At 46.0% G+C, this 20920-nt stretch overlaps 2 protein-coding genes across 3 annotated transcripts in view; one reads left to right on the forward strand and one right to left on the reverse strand.

Moving 5' to 3' along the window:
- Window positions 1–63: 63 nt before the first annotated feature.
- CNOT9 (CCR4-NOT transcription complex subunit 9) lies at window positions 64–14749 on the reverse strand. The gene is made up of 8 exons (XM_074593898.1): window positions 14627–14749; window positions 9660–9839; window positions 8443–8558; window positions 7023–7132; window positions 6131–6240; window positions 5091–5189; window positions 2487–2578; window positions 64–1780 (listed from the first exon to the last, which is right to left on the reverse strand). The coding sequence occupies exons 1-8, from the start codon at window positions 14648–14650 to the stop codon at window positions 1612–1614; spliced, it is 900 nt and encodes a 299-aa protein (XP_074449999.1). The 5' UTR covers window positions 14651–14749; the 3' UTR covers window positions 64–1611.
- Window positions 14750–14828: 79 nt separating this feature from the next.
- USP37 (ubiquitin specific peptidase 37) overlaps window positions 14829–20920 on the forward strand; it is a 36031-nt gene continuing 29939 nt past the window's right edge. The window contains exons 1-4 of one of the 2 annotated variants that reach the window (XM_074594624.1): window positions 14829–14957; window positions 15598–15795; window positions 19376–19547; window positions 20099–20199. In XM_074594624.1, coding sequence (XP_074450725.1) covers window positions 15640–15795; window positions 19376–19547; window positions 20099–20199 — 429 coding nt within the window. In that variant the 5' untranslated portion in view covers window positions 14829–14957; window positions 15598–15639. The remainder of the gene's footprint in view (window positions 14958–15597; window positions 15796–19375; window positions 19548–20098; window positions 20200–20920) is intronic. The other variant, XM_074594625.1, reaches the window with a different exon arrangement.

Consider the following 20920-nt stretch of genomic DNA (forward strand, 5'->3'; position numbering starts at 1 on the left):
AAATCCTCCCCCCCTCCCAGCCTCACCATTTGCCCTCCCCAAGAGACCAGACAGGGACCAATCTGTGCTGGCTGGGGTTTTATTATTTATTAATTCGAACTTACAAAAAGAAAAAAAAAAAATAATAAACCAAACAGAAGCATTTTCACACCCTATCAAGGTCAGGGTGGAAGGAAGGGAAAAGAAGGCGATGGTTATAAAACAGGACCCCGGGGGTAAGGAAGAGGCCATGCTCTGGCCTTGTTATGCAAGGCTGCGAGGGGAGGAGGGAAGGGAAACGATGGGATTTAAGACACTGTTGGCACGACACCGCAGATGATCAGCAAAATGAGCTACTCGAGGAGGGTGGGGTGGGGGAGAGTAATCGAGTAGCTGCCCAGGCTTGCCTGCAGCCAAGCGCAGGCAGAGCAGGCTGTGCTGCAGCAGAGCCCGGCAGCTCCTCGGCTGCTTCTGAGAGAGCCTGCTGCAGCCACACTGACCCCTCGGCACAGGGAAGGCAGGTAAGCGGCTGCTGGTCCACTTTAATTGCAGCGGGGCCGAGGCAGACGCCAAGGCAGGTTTGAAAGCTTGAAATGGATGCAGCCGGCCGGCAGAGATGAGCTGGAGGAGGGGGGGGGAAAAGGGAGGGGGGCCAGGACTGAGAGACGCCTGGCAGGCAGCAGCGGGCAGGGAAGCCGGCATACCTGGATCCCGCAGGATGTTGCTCCCAGCTGTTCTGCGGCAAGGGATTATCGGTCAGTGGCCTGCTGACCACCACAGGGCAGGTTCTTCCCTAACGCTGAGCTCTGTCTGACGAGCCAGGCAGCAGCCCCGCTGGGCAGGACCTGGACTAGATGGGAGGCCAGCACACATCAGCTCCCAGCCGCTGGCTAGCTGCGGGAGCGCACTATTTACAGCGCAAGAGCCACAGTCCTGCTGTCTTCTCCTCCCCCAGAGCCCTGGGAAGCAAGCTTATGACGCGTGGGTTCATGGCAAGTAATCCACCCCTCCTCTTGGGGCGAGCACCGCGGTGGCCCAGCTCCAACCACTGCCTCCACGTCAAAGGAAAGGAAGAGAAGCTTACTGCGCCAGCCAGATGCAGAGCCAGGAGCAAGGATGTGTTGGCAGGGAAGAAAGCTGTCCCCAGGCTACCTGCAGCTGAGCAGCAGTCTTAAGAGGGGATAAAACAACGGGATCAGCTTTTATTCAGCTCACTCATCTAAACAGACGTGTAAACAAGGAGTGACAAGGAACTGGAGGGACAATGGTGCGCACACCCAGTGTCACGCACCGCTTGGGTGGAGGCTGAGCTAGCTGAAGAGCAGACATCTGCACTACCCCCTGCCTGGCGGTGAGGGCAGAGATGCCAGCCAAGCCTCCTGGAGAGACAGGGATCTTTACAGATTGTTTTTATTGATTTTTTTCTTTTTGAAGCTGTGGTATCAGCATTTGCTGGTGTTGCGATCCCCAGAGGCATGCTGCATTGCTACAGAGCAGCCCTTTGGCTGGGCAGGATGGTCCGAAAGGACGGCAGCCAGCTGGCATGCCCAGTTTGTTATGAAGAGGTCACCTGTTCCTGGTTCTTTGTAAACCTGAGCTGTTTCTTCCCCGGTCCCCCACCCCCCCCAGCAGTCATTGCGGAGGAAGAGGGATGCCCCGTGGGTCAGTGACTTGACCCTCTTGCAGGTTCTTGACAAGCTGAGCAAGCCAGCGCTTTGTGGTGGTGTCATCCTTCAGGACCTGGGCGAAGGTGGTGTCCTTCAGTTGGTCAGGAAGGCACTGCCTGAGAGCTTCACGTGCCCTACATCAAGAGACAAGAAACAGGGCCCAACAAATAAACTCACAGGGGCAAGAGGGGAACAAACACCATGGGGACACGATGCTCCTTTGCCTGGGGGTCTCGCTGGCGGGGCCAGCCAAGGAAAGCACCGAGCAGCAGCACATGGCACGCGGCCAGCCAGCACAGCTCCCATCCCTCACACTAGACCCCACCAAGCCAAGCCCTCTGCCCTGACACCCATCAGTCGAGAGCCACGCAATGTCAGGAGAGGCTGAGACAACAAATACATACCCAGGGACTCTGCGCAGAGCTGCTAATCAGCTGAGGGAATACAAACTGATTTCAAGCTGAATTTCATCTATTGGTTTCTACTGCCAACAGGCCACGTGATGCAGAAGAGGGAGAGCATAGCATACCTTCCACACCTCAGTCCCTCCCTCATACCTAGTCCAAGCTACATTTGAGCTCGGGCAGTTGTAACCTGAACAGCTTGAATCTGCACAAGCCCCACACCGTCACCGTTTCTCCCATGTACCATAAAAGCTCCTGGGACTAGCAATAAAAAAAGCAAACAGACCAAAAAAAAAATCCACCCATTTTCCACACTGAGCTAAGGGTGACGGAAGGACAGACAAGGAACCTTGACCCTCCCCCCGAATGGGCATTGTGGAGAACTGCACTTCCAAGGGAATGGAGAAGCCCCTGCCCAAACTCCTAAAATGTTTACCTGGGGTTATCAGAAAGGCGAAGGTAGCAGCGGACAACGTGTTTCAGCAGACGTGCTGATGGCTCCTTGGAGAGCTGCAGGACCATTTTACCCTGTTTGACAGAGGCCAGTGCCACCAGTTAAAGTCTTTGTAAGAGCAGCTTCACAATCAGCAGCGACTGGGAAAGACCATTAGATCACTCACTCTGGCTTCCCACACATCACAGCCCATTACCTTTCATCTAGATGCCCTCGCGTGGAGCCCAGCGCTCTGCTTGCCAAGATGCCTTTGAGAAGAGCAGCTAGCCATGACTTGCAAAGGATTCTCCCAGCAGCTCGGGGAAATCTTGTCTCATCTCTGTTTTGTTTTTAACTCCCCAGGACTGCTTAGTGGTCCAACTCTCTGCTAGATTAAAGAGAACCTGGGGTTTCCTCCTCGTGGAGGAAGGTGACTGTATCCCAAACACTTTGATAAGCTCAGGATGAGTCACGCTGTGAGGTGTGTTCCCAAGCTCTGTTCTCATCTGCGCTGCCTTCATTTCAATGCCCTTTTAAAACATTAACTATAGCCTGGGAAGCCATGCTGAAGGACTGGGCTCACCCACACCATGTATAGTAAGATCCACATCTGGTCTTATCACGCACCCAAGAGTTGTATTTTCTTTTTCTGCCACATCCTTCATTAAGCCATTACTGGGAAGCAAGACCAGGTCAGATCTCTCCAGCCCAGCCTCCATTTCTCACACTATGTAAGACTTTGCACATGGTTGCATCTTTGAATGCACGCAGCCTAGCAAACAGTGTGGACGCCCTCACACACCTGTTCTGAAGGACTTTAACAGTCTGCTTCCTCATATTTAGGAGTCCATCAGATCTGCCCAACAAGTTGGGTTTTTTCCATGTAAAACTGTATTGGCTAGCACTAATCATTTTCTTCATTAGACAAATTCACCTGTATTTGGATATTCAGGCAGTTAGCAATTCGCAGGGCCCCCTTATCTGCCCTTTTCCAAGCTTCCTGTTCTCAGCAGTTTCCCAGGATACCAATATTTCTTCGAAATAAAGAACAACAAGCCAGAGAGCTCCTCAGACAGCTCCTAGATGGGAATTACTAACTCGCTCTTTTAAAAGCGTCTAATACATGCATAACATCTTACTCCGTTATCAGCAGGCAAGGAAGTAAATCATCACCCTCATGAGACAGGAATACGCTATCCCGATTTTTGAAATAGAGAACAGAAATGTCTATGACCATTTTAATCTTTCTCCATAGTGTTATGGAATATTAACCATGTCAGTGCTTCACCCACTGGTGGGATTACACCACAGCTAGGACTTCTCCCGTGCTAACACAGCTTTACAGGCCCACATTCTTCCCTGTTCATACCTTTCCCAGCCACAGGTTCTTCCTTGGTCTCCTTCCCGCCTCTCCCCTACCCCAGGGGTTCTAATTGCATCCTTCACTTTGCCCCCAAACCACATGTACTTTCATCAAAGCTGATCCTTTTCTTGAATGCAAAAATCACATCACATTGGATATTATGGATATCAGCTCACAATTGTTCATTTTTTGCTGTTTATGGGTGAATTAGGAGGTAACATTTTCTTTATGTTTGGGAAAACAGACAGACAAATAATTATTCCCAATAAAAGCATCAACATTTAGGCACAGAACCAGCATTGCAAAACGCTTAACTTAATGCTGCATTTTCTTCTCCTGAGACTGCTCTTTAAAAAGCAAACAAGCAACCACCAAACACAAAAGCACGACAATAGCTATTCCAGGGCAGACGTGTATTCCCCTTGGCAAACTCAAAGATAATAAAGCTCGAATTGGGATTATTACTCCTGGGATGAACAAATTATGAGTACTCAAACTTCTCCTTCACAGGGGACAGGGAATGGACAAAAGTTGTCTGCTCTCTCTGTGTTCCAACACAAGAATTAGAGTCATAAGCAGCAGCTAGTAGGAGCCAGGTTCAAAGAGGAAAAAAAGGAGGTTGGCCTTCCAGGCAGCAAACAGCAAACTCGTGAAACTTCTCGGTAAAGGACACTGTGGACACAAAAGGCTTCCATGGGTTCAAGGGGAGAACAGGACAAACACTGGGGGTTACTGCATAGAAAGTCCACAACTGGCCTCAGAAATCCAAAGCTGAAAACAGCTGTCAGCTGCAAGACTGTTACGAAGGCAAGTATCATATATGCTTGCCCTGCTCGTACTCCTTTGCTTAACCTGCTGCTCTTTCAACCTGTTGTGGGAGGCAGAGATGGGAAATAGATCCATGGTCTGAGCTGCGTGACCATTCTCACATGAAATTAAATAAATTCACATCCAACCAACAACCTTGAAAACTATTCTTCTTCTCTGGAGATGTTTACTTGGTTTATCTTGGGGACTTAGTATATTACAGCTAATATGTGTTCTCTTGACACGCAAATCAGAGATATACAAAAGAAACAAGCAGGAGCAGAGAGCTACAGTGTCACGAGCAGTCAGCCCAAGAATGATCTGCCCCTCTCATCCTGTGCTCCAGCCAGAGAGCAGTAAAGCAGCTGCTGAAGAAGCCTGGCTGCTAGAGCATTATTTTTTTCTTTTTTTAAAGAGAGGAAACAAAATAGTCTTACCAGTATCATGGCAACATGGGAAAACCGCTCGTAAGTCTGACAGATATATGCCAGCCCTGTGTCATCCAGGAGGATTTTCTGAAGAATAAAGGTAGCAACCTAGAATGTGAAAAAAGCAGAAAAGAAAGCATATGAACAACTTATCTAACCTGAAAAGGGGCAGCCTTTGTGCTCTGTTCTTTTCAAGGCGGTCCCAGAGCTGAAAGGCCTTTCAGCAGGCAGCAAATGCTTTACCAGTGAAAGTTTAAAGCCAAAAGAAAATGCGGGACGCTACACAATGCTTGGCATCTCTGACTAAAGAAATGGACACAAAGCAGTCTGTACAAGATGGCTGGATGAAGGTTGCATAAGACAGCAACTACTGCCGGGCCACTCAGGACAGCCTCAGGATTACGGCCACACTACACTAGTCATAGAGCAAGAAGCAGGGGAAGGATCTGTCGCTTGGCCCTGCCGTCTAGATGGAAAGCTGGTTTCAGTTTTCATCTTGAGCATTACTGATTCGTCACAAGACACATGACTTTCTGGAAGAACCTCAGCCAGCCATGTCAGCAGGCTTCACCAGAGACATGCACACAGAATAAAACCTATGGCCAGCCTACCTGGGTCATCGGACCAGTCTGACCACAGATCTGAGCTCATGGGGGAAAGAGGCCTCTGATCAGAGGAGACAACAAACTGGCCCGGTGTGGTGAACGTTCCCATAACCATCACTAACAGCTGCTGCCCAACCTCTGCACTGCGTAGCTACAGCATTTGTTCTCTCAGGCCAAGGAAAGTTGATCCAACTCAGCCCTGAAAGTTACTCTGCAGGGCTGCAAAGGAGGGAACAGGTGCTGAGAGCAGTAAGGTCTTTCCCAGTAAAACTACCAAGCTCAGGAACTCCAGCTTAGTTTGGTGGTTTTGGTTTGTTTGGTTTTTGAGGAGGTAAAAACTCCACCCAGAGTTGCCCCCGCATTTGCAACAGGACACAAGCCAACTCTGCAGGTTACAGCCAGAGATAAACAACAAGTCTTAATTAGTACAAAAAGAATAGGTACCGTTTTGGAGAGTTCACTGCCAGACTCCATAATGCGTAAGCACAGAGGGATAATTTCTGTTGTCAATAAGAAATTTATCACCTCTTGCTCATCAGTTTTCACCAAGGCCCCTTGAAAGAAAAACAAAGACCAAAATCAATAAATGATAAATTGCTTCAAAAAAAAAAATCTCACTTCCAAAGAGGTCCTGTACTGTGTCCTCCCTCAAAATCATTAGGTCTGAATAGCAGGCAGAGCAACTGTCATCCTAAATATGATGCAGCACATGGCTGGAGAAGAAATCATTTCGGCAGCATAAAAGTAATGAAGCTGGGTTTGAAGCGTTGTTTGTTTTTCAGAAAGGGGATGCATTCTTGGCTCTCCCCCAGTGGTAACAAAAACACAAGAGGATCATGTCACCCACAGTGACTTCTGAGAAGAAGAAATGCATTTTAAGACCCTCATTATGCATTGAGAAAGAAATGTTTTCGGCAGAAAGAAGAAAAAAACCAACAAACCAGGATAAGGGGAAGACAGGGCAAATACACCCAAGTCAATCAATGACAAAAACCCAAAGAAAGCCCAGTCTGCACCCACCCACCCCAGTATCTATCTGGCTGGGCTGAGGGGGAAGGCTCAACAAGCCTGCAGGTGCTTGTACTCACAGGAAACATATTTTTGACAATGCATCCAGTGTTTTGTTATTAGTGAAAGGCCCAGTTTCTACACACTAAGAGGAATCTGCCTCCACAACTGATGGAAAAGGAGCAGCTCCTCCTGTTAATACTACAAGACTCAAAAGATCCCAATAAAGAGAGACCTGTGATTTTGGTCGTGCAGCTCTATACCCACAGCATGAACCGCATCCAACTTGGTAAGAAACCAGTGCTCCAGCACTAGTTTGGCCACTTACCAATCACTCCGAGGCTCGTGAGCCGCAGATACTCAAACGGACGTGTCTTGCTAACTGTGTGCAAGAAGGGGTACAGGAAGAGAGGGATATGAGCCGCCAGAAAAGCTGACCTGTAGAAAAGAGAGAAAATCCAATATGAGAGACGAGAAACACAAAGTGAGCACGCAATCCAGCGTTAACGTGCAGAGCCTCAGGTTGTTCCTGATAGACACCATTGCTGCTGCTCCTCAAAAAAGGGTAACAGTTCAGTCTCTTATGGAAAGGTATGAAGTAAACTTTGTACTGGATGCAGCACAAAACCTAACACGTAAACTGTCAGTTACCTGCATCACTGCTCCCAGATGACCAGGAAGAGAGCACATGCTGTTGTTTTTATTATCTCTTCCTGCCACCAAAACACTCTGCTTTGTACATTCAGTGTTGCACTTCACCTTGCAGGCATTTCACCTGCACCCATGGGCAGGGACAGTCAGCCACAATGCAGATGTAAAAAGCCTCTGCATGACAGAAATCCAGACTGTCTGATGTCTAGGCATTACCACAGTTTAAATGTGTGCAGCCATCTTTCCCCAAGTCCTCACACTGCCCTCTGACAATGCCAAAAAAAACAGACCGCACGGAGAAACCTGGAGACTGCTTTGCCAACAGAGGGAAGCTCTCTTGAATAATCATCCAACATTCTCCCTCTGTTTTCAGTTTTCAAACTTTAAACGTAAAGGTGTGTGGAGTAAAACTACCCTATTTCTTTGGATATCACCTCATGGAGGGTTGCTGTTTAACACTACTTTGCAGCAGCTGAAAAACAATTTCAGCTATGCAGCACATACTCCTCATCAGGAACAGAAGCACGAAATCATATATCTCTGGGTAGTTTTCTTCTGAGTTTTAGCTACTGGTTTTGGCTGAACCAACATCTTCTTTTCCCTTGCTGACATCAGCTGGACACAGATTGAGAAAACCCGAGTCAGGCACTGGCTGAGGACTCCAGACATGGCTCTACTACTGCTCCCTTGCCACACACAGTCTCTGGGAAGGAGAGTCCTGCTCATTCCACCCTTTGGGCAGCTAGTCTAAATAACTGTAAGCTCATTAAAACGAGGATCCTGCACACAGCACAAAGGCACCCTTATCTCTGGCTGGGCTCCCAGGAGGTGCCACAACCCAATGTTTTGGAAATTTGCAGGATCCCAGGATGATCCAGGGAATGCAATGCATTTAGGTCCACCATAAAGCTGTCATCCTGATAATCCATGCAAACAAGTGAAATCAGCAGGCAGCTGCCTATCTTCCAGCTCTGTCCTCTGTTCCACTTCTCTTAGTAAAAAAGAAGAGAGGAGCTTACATACTTCTGGAGTCAGACAGATAGGCTTAGCTGTCAACATCAACACCTCACAAAACTCATGCACTTGGAAACGCTTACCTCGTTTCAGGATGCGATGCAACACACTGTAGTAGAGCTAAAGCATTGCAGACTCTGTTGGACTGATGGGCTGTCAAAGTCGGAGGGTTAATTGATGGATAAATATTTACAATTTCCTAAAAATTAACAGATGAAGAAGAGTTAAAGGAGAAAAACATCAGAAGGCTGCACTAAAGCACTTGCCCAGCAAGGAACTATGACGACAGGAGATGACAGTCTGCTTTCACCAAGCATCACTTTAAAGTTACATGGCAGCCACCATGCTGCCCAGGCAAGGGCAGAGCTGGATCAGAGTCAATTTGACAAGGAGTCACAGGAATGCATTCAAACCTTAATTTCATTTAAAAAGGGTTCATTTGATTTCCTGGCTCTTTACTAGCGTAGGAACTGCTTTGTTTTCAACTTCCAGATCGAAGGGGAGTGTTGTTCTTGTGCCTAGAAGCAAAGCACACCCACTCTATTCATACTGTAGCTGCTGGTACTCTTCTAACTCAATGCAGAGGAAGCAGCTGAGGGCGAAAAATCCGATTCAGAAATCTGACTGATTCCGACTACAGTTCCCTTCTAATTTTCTTCACTTGTTTCAGGGCCACTCTGAGAACAGTCTGACATTGCCAATCTTGCACTCTTTTCTTTCCTTCTTCGAAAGAAATTACTAGATTCAGCACTGAGAGAGAGCCAGTCATCAGCTGTAGAGTATTTTGCCGCTCAGTTTAACATGAAATGCAGGTACATTCCCTTGTAAGGATCTCCGGAGCAGTGAGCAGCATTCCATTCCCCTGCTGCCCTTCCAGCGGGCTCCCTGCAAGGGCAACCTTCTGACCAGGAAGTGCTCAAGCTCATGCAAAACAAATCAAACCAGGGATCTTACGAGTAAGACTGTTGTGGCTCTGCTATGACACTGTATGAAAATAAGCAGAATGTGATCCACAGGGACCTCATATACCCAAGAACTCACCTGTTCCCCTTCCAACTATACAAGCCATCTAAATAGAAATCTTACAGTCTCTGCACACATCAGCTTGCTAGTGATGATTAACGGCAAATGGGCTTCCCACTTCGGCTCCCCTCACCACACGATCCAACACACACCATACTCCCAGCAATGGCAATAAGGGACCCCACCAGTGCCTCCCCAGATCTGCCCCATGGGTGCACAAGCTCTGCAACGTGCTGGTGCTGCACCACAGAATAAAGATGCCACCAGTCCTACCCACCTGAAGGAGCGCTGCAATTGTGCCAAATGAGTGCCACAGCATTGGGGCAAGATCAGGCACGGACTCACGCTTCTTGCTCAGCTCCAGCAGCGCATTCTCTCGCGTCTCAGGGCTGGACAACTCATTGATCCACTGGTAGATCTTTTCACGGTCAACCTGAGCCAGCGCTGTTGGCACAGGCTGGGAGGGAGACGAGAAAACTTCAGTCCAAACATTTTACTCAAATCTCACCCAAACCCTTCCCACAACCTGGCAGATAAGCAAAAAAGTGCTCAAGAAACTCCTGACTGGGGGTGGAGGAATTAAAGCTGTATTAAGATGCTCTGGATATGGATCCCTTCCTTAGATTAATCTTATTATTTCGCCTATTTGAAATACAAAGGTTTTACTTTCTGGCCTGACTCATTAGGACAGTCTTTCATAATCAGCCTATCAAGTAGTACCTTGTAACTTCATTCAGCAATATAAGACAGCCATGCTGCTACCTGTTTGTGCCAGCAGAGCTCCCGGGGAGGTCACACATACTTTAGCCAACTATAATTTGCCCCACCTGCATTTAGCACACATTCATTTCATGCTTCAAGTACAAGCTTCCACAAACTCAAAGTAAAGCAGACACTACCTCTCCAAAAACATCCATGACATTGGAACCTGCCAATCGGATTCACTCAACGTACATGAGAAAAATATTCATACAAATACTAGAAAAATTCTCACTACTCCAACATCAGCATGACACTGTGCATAGCCAGTGACACCTGCTGTTAGAGCCGTCTCGTATTCATCCTATGTATCTTGTTTACATGCATGGAGCTAAAAGGGAATTTTTCAAGACTGATTTTGTGCAAAAATTCCTGTTCAAAATAAACCCAGGGAAGGGCAGATTTGTATTCGCAGTCAAGGCACATTTTCTACTACTTAGGAGAAACGCATGATTTCTCTTCTGTCTTTCTTGGAACATCAGGGAAAGAACAGCATCAAGGCCAACAAGTTTTCAAGCCAAAAAAAAAAATGAGGGAGCACTGGGAAGGGAAGGAAAGGAAGAGAAAGGAGGACTGTGGAATTGTTGCATAGTCTCTGTGGAGAGGGCAAGGCACAAGTCTTTCAATGTAAGTTCATCTCATGCCTCTACTGGCACAAGCAGTACTCAAGGTGGAAACAAACGCTCAGCAGGCTTCCTAACCAGACAGTTTGGTGATTCAGATACAAAATTTTGAGGAAGACAAACATCAACATTAAAACCTCCTGTGTGAATGCTTCCAAAAGCCAGTTCAGAACCTATTCAAACATTCTGCCACAGCGCTTACTACTCAAGTAAAGCACAGCCCTGTTGGTATGCTACTGCTCCTGAGCTAGCCTGCATGCAACCAGCTCAGCATCCCCAAGCGTACGGCAATCACAGCTGGGAACAGAGAATGGACCATATTTCATTTCTTTTTTTTAGAACTCAGACTGAAACTCTTCATGCACTTACCACAACAGATGTGAGCGCTGCCTGTACCACACTGACAACAACACTACTACTAAGCAGCTCACTGAGGCACTGAAGACAACACAAAGGAGTTCAGGAATTGAAAGTGGCTGTAACCTAACCTGAAACTATATGCCAGAGTCAGGCTCCCAGAACTGCAGGAGGGATGAAGGGAGACTTATTAATCTTTGGCAGGCACATCCAGAGCTTTCTGTCTCTATTTCTGCAAAGGTTTCCCTTCTTCGTTCATCCACATATTATATCTATACTCATGTCCAAAGAGATTCTTCCCCAGCTATGGGATTCTCTCTCCCCCAGCCACTTCCATCGTATTATTTCACGTAAATGTCTATATATAAGCCAATGTGCTGTTAGCAATCCCTACACTCTTGGGGGTCAAATACCTTTTTAGCTCTTCATCTTTCCTCCTATCCTCTTTTTTCTCATCTACTCAATTTTATTTTTTTTCCCCCCAGAACTTCACAGTAAATTAGTAATACTGAGAAATTTATTGTGCTCTTATAGCTGGGAGTGCAATTCCAATGGCAACTCCAACATTGGAGCTCAGAAAGAGAGGGAGAGAATGAACAAAGCTCATTTCTTTTCATTTGGGATGGTAGAGTGACAAGCAGTGTAGCAATAATGTTGTTACAATTGTGTTATCTAAAGCTTCCATCTATTTTTCTAGACTCACTGGAAGTTTCAGTTCCTGTAAGCTTAAATACATCGACCCTTTAAAAGCACAATCATGTGTTTGTGATCCCTAGAGAACACTAAGTAGATTTTCCACACAATTAAGTTTATGATATCCAATATCTGTCTTAGACAGAACTAACTGCTTTTCACAGGCTCTACGGTTGCTCCTCTCATTTTAGTTTAAATTGAAAGATATATTTTTTCCTAATCTCCTACTTTATTGTTGTTCCCCCTTCTCCCTCTAAAACCCAAAATTCTGGGGAACCCTGAGGGCTACACACAAATCCTGCAAGCTCCGAGACAGAACCCTGCGAGGCAGGCTTTTTTTTTTTTCCAAACAGGGAGAGCAAAAGTTCTCAACACAGCACAAACTAGCCACCTTTGCATCATGAAAGATCCTGTAACACCTTCCTCAACAGAAACGGCACTACCTCAAATATGCACGCCCAATTACACCTCCAACAAACCGGATTTAGGCAACTGGCTTTCTCTTCCTAATTGAGCAGTGGCTGCTAGGCAAACGGTAAAAGTACTGGTCAACTAAAGTAGAACATCAACTAACTGGATACCTGTGCTTTTTAAACTATTTTGATGGATCACCAACTCAAAATGAACTTTGAATTTCAATAGCAGGTTTGTATTGAGCTTTCAACGCCTTACTGCTAGTTACAGCTATATTTATTAGTTTTAGCCTGTTCTCGAGCCTCTAGCACATTATGCTGTCTTCAGGTCTGAAACAGAAGTGTCAGCTCTGCCACCAGCATCACTGTTGTCATGGTTTCAGTTGGGATAGAGTTAACTTTCTTACTAGCAGCTGGTATAGTGCTGTCTTTTAGATTTGGGATGAAAGCGATGATAGCGCACTGATGGTTTTGGTTGTTGCTAAGCAGTCAAGGCCTTTTCTGCTCCTCACACAGCCTCACCAAAGAGTAGGCTGCGGATGCACAAGAAGTGCAGGGGACACAGCCAGGACAGTTGACCCCAACTGAATGAAGGGATATTCCATACCATATGACATGGTGCTCAGTATATGAAGCTAGGAGAAGAAAAAGGAAGGGGGAAGATGTTTAGAGTTATGGTGCTTGTCTTCCTAAGTAACTGATACGTGTGATGGAGCCCTACTTTCCTGGGGATGGCTGAACATCTGCCTGATGATGGGAAGCAGTGAATGAATTCCTTGGTTTTGCTTTGCTTGCGTGCGTGGCTTTTGTTCTACTTATTAAACTGCCTTTACCTCAACCCACGAGTTTTCTCACTTTTACTCTTCTCATTCTCTTCCCCATCCCAACTCGGGGAGTGAGCGAGTGGCTGCACAGTCCTAGCTTCTGCCTGGGGTTAAACCACAACAACTTTATAAAGACCAATGCTCTGGCTTACCACAGCTTTATCGCAACAGCACTCACAACACCCAAAGAGATTCCTGAGCCAATTCATGACCCTACTAAGAGGTAATGTTATTTACTGCAGCTCCCAAGCACATCTCCAGAGCCAGCCTTCTCTGTCACCTTTAGTCTAAGCATACTAACCAACTGTGGTAGGAAACACTTCAATACAGAACTACCAGGTGGCATGAATTACATATAAATTAAATATACATTTAAGTGAGTCCCCAGGTTGATTTCTATTCCTGAAACAGATTATTTTGTAACACAGATAGAGGATTAATGGAAGATACAACAGTCCCTCATACATTTCAACAAGCACTTAGGAATTACATTGTTATAAAAATATAAATGCTGATTAAGAGAGTTCTTTATGATCTTGCATACCCTTCTATGCTCCAGTGTCACTAAAGTGTCACTTTAAACCAGAAGTATTTGCCAGCACTCCAAGAACCAATTTAAAGTCTCGAACACTCAAACAAAGTGGGAAGACTTAAAAAGTTCTCTTAACTCCTGTTCATAAGTACTTTACTCACTCTTGTTAGTCTAAGCAGATCTTTGAGCTAAGGTCATTTGAAAACAGCCGTAACTGCTGGTCTTGCAATATACCTCCCAAACCCAATACACACCAGAGGCTCAATCAACTCTAGGAAGCCTTACACATGCAATGAACGTGCACTTGCAGAAGGGAAAAACAAAACACAAACCTGCTCAGATGGCAGATAAGATGCAATAACCACACACATTCAAACTCAGCTTCCATTTTTTAACCCAACCAGCCAAGATACCATTCCACTCCCACCAGCCTGAACATCAGGCAGCATCCCATCCCACCATGGCAGCTTCCTGAGAGGGAGGACGTCAAGCACCAGCTACACACAGCACTGCAAGGTACTAGGGAAAAAGGAAAGAAAGAACAGGCAGTCTCTGCCTTTCCTCCCGCTTCCCTGCCACCCTGAGGAACTTTTTGCTACCTCCTCTTTCCCTCTGCAGTCAAGACCAAAAGTAAAAGAGCTCCCCAGAAAATACAGTGGGTGTCTAGGCACACAGGAGGCATCCAGGCGCAAGGAGGGAGGGCGGCAGGAGGGAAAGAGGGAAAAGCCTATGTGATACACGCCGGGCAGGAGGAGGACAGCCCAGGGACCCAGCAGGGAAGCCCTCCTGGCCCCTGTGCGAGCCACACGGTCCCCACAAGCAGCAGATAAAGCCACGGCCGCCACGGGGAGGTCCACAGGAGCTCACAGAGGAGTAGTTGGGACAAGGAGGCCTACCCACTACCAAAGCCATCCCGCCACCAGGGCGCTGAGGGGAAGGAGGCCACAACCCCCCATAGACCCGCTCCCCGCGCGGCCTAGCGCCACCGGGGTCCCATCCCCAACCCCACCCACGCCCCACCGGAGCACGGAACCGCGCCTCACCGCGGCCGTGGCCAAGCTGTGCATGGTGGGAGCAGCGCTCAATGCCGGGCCCGCCTCAGGAGGCCGCCGCCATCGACCCAAGACCCGCCCTGACCCCTCACCCCGCGCGCAAGGGATGCTGGGATAGCGCGCGGGGGGGAGGGGGTTGAGCGGAGGGCTGCGCGCATGCGCGCAGGTGGGGCGGGGGCTAAGCCGCATGCGCGCCGCCGCGCTGACGTCAGCGTGCGTGCGTGCGGCGTCTGGCGCTGCTGGCCGGTTCCCGCCATCCGCCGCTGCCGCCCCCCCCCCTTTCCCCTTCCCCCCCCTCCCCCTCAGCGGCACCGGGACGCAGGTACCGGGGCTCGGACCCCCCCCTTCGCCTTCCTACCTCCCGCCTCGCCGCTCCGGGGCCGCTCCCGGGCCGGGCCGCCGTACGGCGCCTCTCCTCACGGCGGCCCGGCCCGGGAGCGGCCCCGGAGCGATGAGGCGGGAGACGCGGCCCTCATCCCCTCCGCGTCACCATGTCCGTGAGGGGCGACCCTCCTCCGCGGCCCCTCCCGGCGCCGCTTCATTCATTTCTTTTAATTAATTTATTTTTTAAAATTATTTAAAATAACCCCCTCTTCCCCCCACCCCCGCCGTGCTGACCGGGAGCCCGCGGCGGTGTGCGCGCGTGTGTGTTGGGGGGGGGGACGACTGTTTCTCGCTTTAAGTCGCTTTAAGTGTTACCGAGAAGTTCTGTGGGTTGCGGCGGCTCGGCTCGCAGCAGTTGAGGGATCGGCGTGTTGCTGACCAAAGTGGGAGAGGTTTTATTAATCTTAAATTTATTAAGCTGAAGTTTGCTCCTGTCTAACTTTCCTTCACTGCGTTTAAAAATGCCGGCCAAACACTTCTACCAAGCTTCCACAGAAACTTTAATCCACATTTACATCTCTCTCTCTCTCTAAATACTCTTTGGCCTGCCCAGTTACGCGTTTCTCCTTTTTTAACAGGTTTTAAAGGTGGAGTGCGCTCGCTCTTTCCCGTGAGAAAGCATGGCTCCGCTCAAGGTGCACGGACCTGTCCGGATGCGCAGCATGCAGACTGGGATTACAAAGTGGAAAGAAGGGAGCTTTGAAATTGTGGAGAAGGACAACAAAGTGAGTCTAGTGGTTCACTACAATGTTGGAGGAATTCCAAAGACGTTTCAGGTACACCAAATATTAAGGCTTTTGTTTGAGCAGTGCATGGATTGTGCTCTTTTGTGAACAGCTGTCTTCTTCAAGGCTATTAAGTGTCACACAAACTTCCCTCTGTCACAGCATCTTGTTCCTCGTTTCCTGAACACTAATCCCTTTGTGTAGCTCTTTTGTAAATTATTCCCGTGTATTGTTAAAGGATCCATCGAGGTCAGCATCGAGATACCACTGAATGGGAAAAACCAAAAAGCAGGAAAAAAGTTACCAAAGTACATAGCATCATGGCTCATATGTTTAGATTCTTGGAATGTGTAACCTTACTGTTACCGGTCTATTTGCAGAATCTGCAGGTGAAGATCCTGAACACTTTGTGCTAGCAGTTTTCACAGCTGAAGAGCATTTGTGTTAACACACTTGTAACCTTTCTGCTTGTTTATACAAGACTCTGCTGAAAAGCAGTTGTTACAGTTTTAGGTTTTAAAAATGTCAGGCAATGTGGTTTCCTCACTGGGAGACTGATGCAGATCACTGTTAAAGTGTCTCTTGCAACATTCAGACTAAATTGCCTTTTTTTTTTTTCATTCTACTGTTGTTTTCAGCTCAGTCTTCCTAGGTTTTTTGTGCAAAATGCCCCAAAAAGAATGTGAAGGAGTGTTTTCCTGTAAGAAATTTCCATATGACTTAAAAATATGTAGAGTATGTAAGAGCAGTTGGAAAAAAAATCCTATCTTATTTAGTAACTTTGTAAACTGATCTAAATGTTGGCTTCTGCTTTTTCATGCCACTGTTGCTTTTCATCAGTAGTGTTCACCAGACTTTTCTCTGAGCCCTTTAGTTCTGTGTGAGGACTTGGTGAAAAAAGTTCACTTTATTTTTGAAAGATCAGGTTTTGCTGCCTTAGTGTGCTGAAAAGTCTCAGCAAAGAATTTGGCAGGCTGTGTTGCTCTCGGAATCAAGGTGTGAGAAAATCGTTAGCTATGGGTAGTTCCTAACTCTGTTACTGAAGACTCGAAAAGGATCGTCTGCCTTCTCAACGTGTGATGCTGTGACTGCACATTTGATTTAATCCAGTGTTGGACCGCGTTGCTTCTGAGAAGACTGATCTTCTGTTCTCCTTGTACCTTCCCTGGGTGCTTGTTCTCACGCTCTTTTGTGCCTGGATGAGTGTTGACGTTGTGTGACAGTGACTCGAAAGGTGGTTCCATGGGGAGGATGAGCCTATGGAACAGCTTGCCATGGCCTAAAGGGGCAGGTTTTGTTCCCAGCCTCTTACATGTGCTGACTCTGGCATTCATCGGATCTCTCTGTGAGCTCAGTGGATGGTTTTCATGTGAATTAATTTGGGGAAAGGACCAAATGCAAGATCTGGTGGAGGGGGTGATAGGGCACCATGCAGCTGGCACCGCAGCGGAGGAGGAGGAGGAAATGCTGCATCTTTACACCTATTGTTTTTGTCTGGATGGTGGTTATTTTTCAGTGGAATCTGCTTTCTGGTCCTGTTCATCTTGAAGCAACACAGACACCAGCACCAGAGTGTCGGTGGGAGCAAGCCGCAGGCAGGGAGAGCTGCCTGCCCCTTGTGCTGCAGGCATGTGCTTGAGTGTAGTTTGTGTGAGCTGGCCCCAGTCTGTCACAGTGCTCTTGCCTGCTGCTTCAGGTGTGGCAAATTCCTGATAATTTTGCTTTAGAAAGTAGCGTTCTCTTTTTTTTTTTTTGACAAGTTGCTCTGGGATAAAAGTGGGTGATTTCCCCACGTGTTTTCCCTTTTCTGTAATGGAACATTTGAACGGATCCAGGGTTAAACTTCTTTCTACAGTGACTGGTGCATCATCAAATATCTTACGTCAAATGATACGTTTTGATGATGTTTCAGGGCTTTGGCTAAGTTGTCCTAGATGCTAGATAAGTATTAAGAGAAATACTTTGTTTACCCCCACCTCCCAAGACTTTGTGGCACTGACTGGGTCATAACAAGTGCATGGAGAGTATGGATGGAGCCCTCTCATAATAGCATTTTGAGTTGAAATAGGTTGTTTTGCACTGAGGTGGTGAAGTAACTGTAATCCCTTTGCACTGGGCTTAGTATTTTAGGAGAGGATGAAAAATTTGGAGCGCCCTTTTCAATTCTTAGGTCTTTGAAGGCATTTTTAGCTTATATTAAAAAAAAAAAACAAACCCACAACAAAACAACCATCCTCCCCAAAAAATCGCCAAAGTACAAGGATTGAGCACAAAGTATTTCAGAAGCATGATTTTCCCAGCAAAATAAACCCTTATTTTCCGATTGAGGTGTTTTTCCAGACTCTCTTATAAACTGCTGTGTCTAGATTGACTTTCCAAGAAGCTAGAGATCTGCATGGAAAAAAAGAAATATCACTGATGGACGTGGAGTACCTCTTACTATCTCAGTCTTTTATAGACCTGAATAAATTTAAATAAAAATTGGGAATAACTTTTATTTTTAAACTTGTGTGTAATTTGAAGGAGGCAAGCCAGGTTTTAGAGCCATGTATAGCAAAACTTTTGTGTTAGACATGAACACTAATTACACTCTATTAATTCAACATCGTTATTTAGGTCAGTAGTATGGCAGTATGCAGGTCAGGCCAAATTAGGCGAAGACTCCAATCTGATGGGCAGCATTTTACCATGTCCTGTGTTGTGCCTGATGACCTTGGCTGTGGTTTCCAATCTTGCATGAAGCACTGAGTATAGCAATATACTGGCACAGAGGTCGTTGTGTAGCTAGTGCCCGATCTTAGGCAAGGCTAAAGAAGCAGCAACAAAATGAAGAATTAAGTGAAAAAGTACAAGGGAATTGAAAATGAGGGTGTGCTTAGATATGGGTTGTTGAACTTCCATGCAGCCTGCAGGTGTGAGACATTCTTTTGCTTTAGGAGTTACCCTCAACCTGCGTGAATAGTAGAGCCTTTGCTGAGCAGCCAGTTCTTATAGGTGGCTTAGCATGAAGTGACAATTAAGTAATTATATAATAAAGTAGCACCGGCATTATTAGGGAGCACAAATTCTTATTAAAATTCTTGTGCTTGACCATAACCCTGAAAGTTTTGACACCACTTAATTGCTATAATGTTGCATATAGACTAAGCAAGTTTCTTATTGACTTACTCCCTCAACAAATTTTTTAAGCTATGTCAAATCTGTCTTTCCTGTGAGCAGATTATTAGGTGAGTAGAAGTTTGTACTTAATGTTTAAAACTTTCCCCATCTTAGATTAAATTATATTTCAAACTTGATGTGGAAGTTTCAGACAGCTAAATTGGACTGCATGAAGCTCTTGCTCCTTCACATTCAAAAATGTCACGCTCAATAGCAAAATAAGTTTCAGAAGGCTTTTCCAGGAATATAGGAACCAATGAGCTGTAATGATACTGTCCTTTCAGTCCTGTCAGCCTCCAAGATAACTGATTGCATTAATTCTGTGAGGCTTAGTGTTTGCTTGAAATGGACCAAGAAGTATTTTGGTGCAAGTGCCTCTTACCCTCTCTCTTTGAAGTGTTTTGTTTGAATTTGTAAGTGTTTTGGCCTTTTAAAAATGGATTGATGTTTATAGTCACTTTCTTGTTTTCAGCTAAGCCATAATATTAAAACTGTGACCTTAAGACCAAATGGTAGAAAACTGTGCTGCCTGATGCTAACGCTAAAGGATACCAGCTTCCTGACGATTGATAAGGTACCATTTAAAGATGCAAATGAAATGCGGATGTATTTGGATGCGGTCCATCAAGACAGGGTTCATACTGGTAAGTGCAATTGTTGTAAATCATGTTAATCACAGTTTGGAGAGGGGTTGGTGCTGTGTTTTCTTTTTTTTCACCTTTAGTGATTTTGTCCTCCATGTGTTACTGACTCTTCACCTTTGTGTAAATGCTTCTTTCTCGTGCTGAACCTCAATTTTTGCTATATGCCTTGCTGCTAATGTCACTTTGTCACACTGAACAATAAGCAGAGATTAAACATGTAGGGATTGTTTATGTTGTAAGAATGTTGATATTTGAAAAACTCTTGTCTGTTAATCACACAGGCGCATAGTCCCTTTCCTTTTTTTTAACTTTTGTTTTATTTTGTTCTTTTTACGGGTAGGAACTTTACTACCAACTGAGTAAATGACCAATATAAGGGATATCCATAAACATGTGCTTATGTCTGCGCACTCAGAGTATCATACTGTCTGTTGGCAAGAAACCTAGTATGTCCCTTCCAAAATCAACTCCAGCTAAATAACATCTTACAAATAAGAATGCCAATCAGTTAAATGACGATCAGATAAAATGTTGTGTACTTTTCCTGTCAGCTGGGAAACCCTCTCAGGGATCTGGCAGCTTTGGAGGTGTTCTGGGCAGCAGGACCACACAGAAGGAAGCTAACAGGCAATTCTCTTATATAGAGAACCAGGTTTGTTTAATTGTTCAGATTTTTCCTCTCCTTTAACTTTATTTCATTCATTTCCTCCTCTCGTTCTCTTATTGTATGTTGTAATAGCACGGTAAATACTCATTTTGCATCCAAAGTCTTTGTAATCTAGAGGGCTTGGAATAGATGTATACAGGGTGGTTGGCAACGGTGTGTCTTGCTCGTGAGGAGCCATGCATTCTGTGTGAATAAGAAAGGTCAGTGTCTGGCTGTGGAAGACAGAATGTGTTCTTCGTGCTGAGCTATCAGTCAGGCAGTGAAGGAGCAGAAATAGAGGGAAAAGTACACGATTAAGACTTGCTTCTCACGTAGTTATGAATATCTCTTTGTTTATACTGAACACCTTACATGGCAACTGAATGTGTTATAGTCAGCATAGGTCTTAATGAGTTTAAGCAGACTTCAGCCAAATGTATGTATTGAAAAACTGCTCACCCAATTTTGTATCGGAATAAAGTTATTGAATTTGTGGCAGTCTGCTCAGTTTTTTGTGTAAATTTTGCAGACTTTTCCCTGAAAATGGTTTTCCTTCAAAATACTTTCGTTCTTCCTTTTCTCCCTGCATAACACAGATTTCATGGTATATCTACTGGCTTTAATTTACTGTGTTATCTCTGTGAATACACTTGTATTACCGCCCTGAGGGAGAATATTTTTGACGTTGTCCCAAAACAAACTTTACATGTTACTTAAAGGCAATCTC

This window comes from Larus michahellis, chromosome 7 (genome assembly GCF_964199755.1).
Source record: "Larus michahellis chromosome 7, bLarMic1.1, whole genome shotgun sequence".
NCBI classification, from domain to species: domain Eukaryota; kingdom Metazoa; phylum Chordata; class Aves; order Charadriiformes; family Laridae; genus Larus; species Larus michahellis.